This window comes from Sinocyclocheilus anshuiensis, unplaced genomic scaffold, assembly GCF_001515605.1.
Source record: "Sinocyclocheilus anshuiensis isolate Anshui unplaced genomic scaffold, SAMN03320099.WGS_v1.1 scaffold491, whole genome shotgun sequence".
In the NCBI taxonomy this organism is placed as follows: domain Eukaryota; kingdom Metazoa; phylum Chordata; class Actinopteri; order Cypriniformes; family Cyprinidae; genus Sinocyclocheilus; species Sinocyclocheilus anshuiensis.
The window spans coordinates 690220-695178 of NW_015551041.1; the positions used below are offsets into that span (position 1 = coordinate 690220).

Below are 4959 nucleotides of genomic sequence, written 5' to 3' on the forward strand. Positions count from 1 at the left end.
TATATATATATGTGTGTGTGTGTGTCAGGGTTCTGTCATTTTATTAATCATATCCAATGGACCCAAACTTGGGTCTTGATCTGCTGTTGGTGACATCTGAGTTTGTGGCCAGTGTTATTTGAAACACTGTCTATGGATACATGCCTCCAGATATTTTCAGTTTATTTATGATTTGCACTAATTTAGCCCTATATCAGTAAACTAGACTTCACATAGATTTCGATTTGAATTTAAGATGTGTAAGGAAATTGGATTAAGACATTATTTCACCCATAGTGGAACCATTTTACTAATCTGGACTGTTCCCACCAGTCAGTCAGTTTTACTATATTTGTGAGAACATTTCCAGGAATCTGCCACTCAATTATAGCGAAACAAATACACTAGGAAAACACAAGTTAGCAGCGTTTATTGAATACAGTACTTCTTTTTCAGCCCCACCCAGATTTGTTCTGCTAGCATATCAGTGTTCAAAGCTCAGTCAGCCCATGGAGAGTTAAGCCAGTCTTGATATACACAAACAGAGACGCACGCTGAGCGAGCTAAAAGTCCGCCACACACTGTCATGGCCCGCCGAGCTCCGAGTCAGCTGGGCCATGTGTGTCCGACGGGCTCCGTTCTCTCCGAGATTGCTTTTGGTTCGCGCACATTCGCTCGCACTGAACTCTCACACAGGTCTGTTCTTGTTACGGCGGCCCAGCAGGAGAGCAGATTTCAATTAACACGGCCAAGAAAACAAAGCGTCTTTGGACACCGCGGCATAATCCTAAACACATGCAGTCGACTGGAGCTGTGCCAGATTTGTGTCATTGCGATATTTGTGTGTGTGCGAGTGCCTTTGCTTACATCTGTTGTTTGACATCCCGTACCGTGCCAGAGGAACATTTTCCCACTAAATCAAAGTGAAAATGCGTTTGGAGGAAGATGATAGCGGCACAAAACACACACATACTGCAGCATGTTACATGCAGTATTAAACTTTTATCTCTTGGGTTCCAACTAATGAGGCTTTTTCGTATTTAAATAACATGTTTATTGGCATTTTCGCAGGCCGTGTTCCTGAGATCGTTCCCGACTGTGTGCTGCGAGCTGCTAAAGATCTTCAGCATGAGAGAGGTGGCAAATCTGGCCTGTGACACGCTGAGCAGCCTGCCTGCCCTCACGCACACGGACTGCCCTCTACAGGCCGTCAAACTGCAGTGCATGGCCAAGACCGTGGAGAGTCCACTTTACGTCAACCCGGGTAAAGGATCTCACACAGTTTTCTGTTTTAAAGTAGTTAAAAGTGAATAATTATTGCTAGAAACATTGTAAAATCAAGTCTAGGTTTATTAGATGCCATTTAAATGCTAGCGTACACTGTGCCTATGCTGTTTAAAGGGACAGTTCACCCAAAAATGAAAATTGTGTCATTAATTACTCACCTGCATGTCGTTCCAAACCCATAAGACCTTCGTTCATTTAGAAACACAAATGAAGATATTTTTTATGAAATCCGAGAGCTTTCTGACCCTCCGTAGACAGAAATGCAACTACCACGTTCAAGGCCCAGAAAGGTAGTAAGGACATCGTTAAAATAGTCCATGTGACATCAGGGGTTCAACCGTAATGTTATGAAGCTACGAGAATTTCTTCTCTTCCGTGTCAGACTTTGATGCGCCTAAAAAAAAATCAATGTTTTTTATCATAGATACATCAGGCTTTTATGGCTCATATAGTTTGATATTTTTTATTCAGTGGTCTAAACTGAGAAAACATGTGCAATTTGGTGCAGTTGAATATATTTATATGTATTCGTAAGATAGTATTTAAATGTTTAGTTTTATGATCAAAGCTCTGTAGTTTTTATTGTGGAGGCAAAACTTATAAAGCAATGCAATGGTTTAAGGGTTAAGAGATGAATAACTAAACATTCTTCAAAAGCCTGACTGTATCATATTTGATAATGACATTTTACCATGATTTTTCTAAAAACTGATGTCAAGCAAACCCAACTTACTCCAGTCCAGTAAAGTTATTCTTGCTTTTACTTTTTTGCTTTTCAGTAAAGATTTCACAACAGAAAGACCTGAACATTTTACAATTAAACTAAAAGGTCTTTAACTTGCTCAACAAGTATAAACTATCAATCAGACAGAAGGCATGTAGTAGATTGTTGTACAACAGTTTTTCAGCAGTTTTGATAATGGTAATCCTTCAAAGGCCTTAGATATTTGCGTCAAATATGATACAGTAGGCTTTATAGGATTAGATGCTACTTGATTCTTATACTGTATGTATGTGTGTGTGTGTTGTGTTGTCAGAGTCGAGGTGTGTGCTGTTACCTGTAGTGCTGCGTCTGCTGCACACACACCTGCAGGAGCAGAGGGAGCTGGTGCTGTGTGCCAATATCCTCACCAGCGTGCTGACGCTCAACACAGATGCCACGGTCAGTCTTACACTAAAACTCTGCTGCTAGAGACCGCTCGCACTGAACTCTCACACAGGTCTGTTCTTGTTACGGCGGCCCAGCAGGAGAGCAGATTTCAATTAACACGGCCAAGAAAACAAAGCGTCTTTGGACACCGCGGCATAATCCTAAACACATGCAGTCGACTGGAGCTGTGCCAGATTTGTGTCATTGCGATATTTGTGTGTGTGCGAGTGCCTTTGCTTACATCTGTTGTTTGACATCCCGTACCGTGCCAGAGGAACATTTTCCCACTAAATCAAAGTGAAAATGCGTTTGGAGGAAGATGATAGCGGCACAAAACACACACATACTGCAGCATGTTACATGCAGTATTAAACTTTTATCTCTTGGGTTCCAACTAATGAGGCTTTTTCGTATTTAAATAACATGTTTATTGGCATTTTCGCAGGCCGTGTTCCTGAGATCGTTCCCGACTGTGTGCTGCGAGCTGCTAAAGATCTTCAGCATGAGAGAGGTGGCAAATCTGGCCTGTGACACGCTGAGCAGCCTGCCTGCCCTCACGCACACGGACTGCCCTCTACAGGCCGTCAAACTGCAGTGCATGGCCAAGACCGTGGAGAGTCCACTTTACGTCAACCCGGGTAAAGGATCTCACACAGTTTTCTGTTTTAAAGTAGTTAAAAGTGAATAATTATTGCTAGAAACATTGTAAAATCAAGTCTAGGTTTATTAGATGCCATTTAAATGCTAGCGTACACTGTGCCTATGCTGTTTAAAGGGACAGTTCACCCAAAAATGAAAATTGTGTCATTAATTACTCACCTGCATGTCGTTCCAAACCCATAAGACCTTCGTTCATTTAGAAACACAAATGAAGATATTTTTTATGAAATCCGAGAGCTTTCTGACCCTCCGTAGACAGAAATGCAACTACCACGTTCAAGGCCCAGAAAGGTAGTAAGGACATCGTTAAAATAGTCCATGTGACATCAGGGGTTCAACCGTAATGTTATGAAGCTACGAGAATTTCTTCTCTTCCGTGTCAGACTTTGACGCCTAAAAAAAAATCAATGTTTTTTATCATAGATACATCAGGCTTTTATGGCTCATATAGTTTGATATTTTTTATTCAGTGGTCTAAACTGAGAAAACATGTGCAATTTGGTGCAGTTGAATATATTTATATGTATTCGTAAGATAGTATTTAAATGTTTAGTTTTATGATCAAAGCTCTGTAGTTTTTATTGTGGAGGCAAAACTTATAAAGCAATGCAATGGTTTAAGGGTTAAGAGATGAATAACTAAACATTCTTCAAAAGCCTGACTGTATCATATTTGATAATGACATTTTACCATGATTTTTCTAAAAACTGATGTCAAGCAAACCCAACTTACTCCAGTCCAGTAAAGTTATTCTTGCTTTTACTTTTTTGCTTTTCAGTAAAGATTTCACAACAGAAAGACCTGAACATTTTACAATTAAACTAAAAGGTCTTTAACTTGCTCAACAAGTATAAACTATCAATCAGACAGAAGGCATGTAGTAGATTGTTGTACAACAGTTTTTCAGCAGTTTTGATAATGGTAATCCTTCAAAGGCCTTAGATATTTGCGTCAAATATGATACAGTAGGCTTTATAGGATTAGATGCTACTTGATTCTTATACTGTATGTATGTGTGTGTGTGTTGTGTTGTCAGAGTCGAGGTGTGTGCTGTTACCTGTAGTGCTGCGTCTGCTGCACACACACCTGCAGGAGCAGAGGGAGCTGGTGCTGTGTGCCAATATCCTCACCAGCGTGCTGACGCTCAACACAGATGCCACGGTCAGTCTTACACTAAAACTCTGCTGCTAGAGACGTTTTCACACCGTTTACTTCATTCTCTGCATCAGTTCCTTCATTTGTTCTATTTATTGGTTAGTTTGTAGCTCTTGTCCTTTTTTATTTATTTATTTTTTTCTCATTAGAATTGCTGGTGAGATTTGGTACCTATTTTATTTGCTGATTTTGTAAATAAAAATGTAAAATTATATTTAAAATGTTATGGCTTACTAATTTATCTAAAAATGTTAAGTAATTATCTAAAAATAAGTTGTAGAAAAAATGTAATTAGTACATTTAAAATCAAGTAAAATAATCTCTATCTATCTATCTATCTATCTATCTATCTATCTATCTGTGTCTGTCTGTCTATCTATCTATCTATCTCTGTCTGTCTGTCTGTCTGTCTGTCTGTCTATATATATATATTAGTTGCTATCTATCTATCTATCTGTCTATCTGTCTGTCTGTCTGTCTGTGTCTATCTTCTGTTTGTCTATCTATCTATCTATCTATCTATCTATCTGTCTGTCTGTCTGTCTGTCTATATATATATTAGTTGCTGTCTATATATATATATTAGTTGCTATCTGTCTATCTATCTATCTGTCTGTCTGTCTGTCTATCTATCTTCTGTTTGTCTATCTGTCTGTCTGTCTATATATATATTAGTTGCTATCTATCTATCTATCTGTCTATCTATCTATCTATCTATCTATCTATCT

The 4959-nt window shown here is 38.9% G+C and overlaps 1 protein-coding gene across 1 annotated transcript in view; it reads left to right on the plus strand.

Annotated features, from left to right (window-relative positions):
• LOC107661459 (dedicator of cytokinesis protein 4-like) overlaps positions 1-4959 on the plus strand; it is an 82244-nt gene that overhangs the window by 57267 nt on the left and 20018 nt on the right. Inside the window, exons 23-24 of the mRNA XM_016451049.1 lie at positions 1051-1243; positions 2304-2428. Of these exons, the coding sequence (XP_016306535.1) occupies positions 1051-1243; positions 2304-2428 (318 nt within the window). The remainder of the gene's footprint in view (positions 1-1050; positions 1244-2303; positions 2429-4959) is intronic.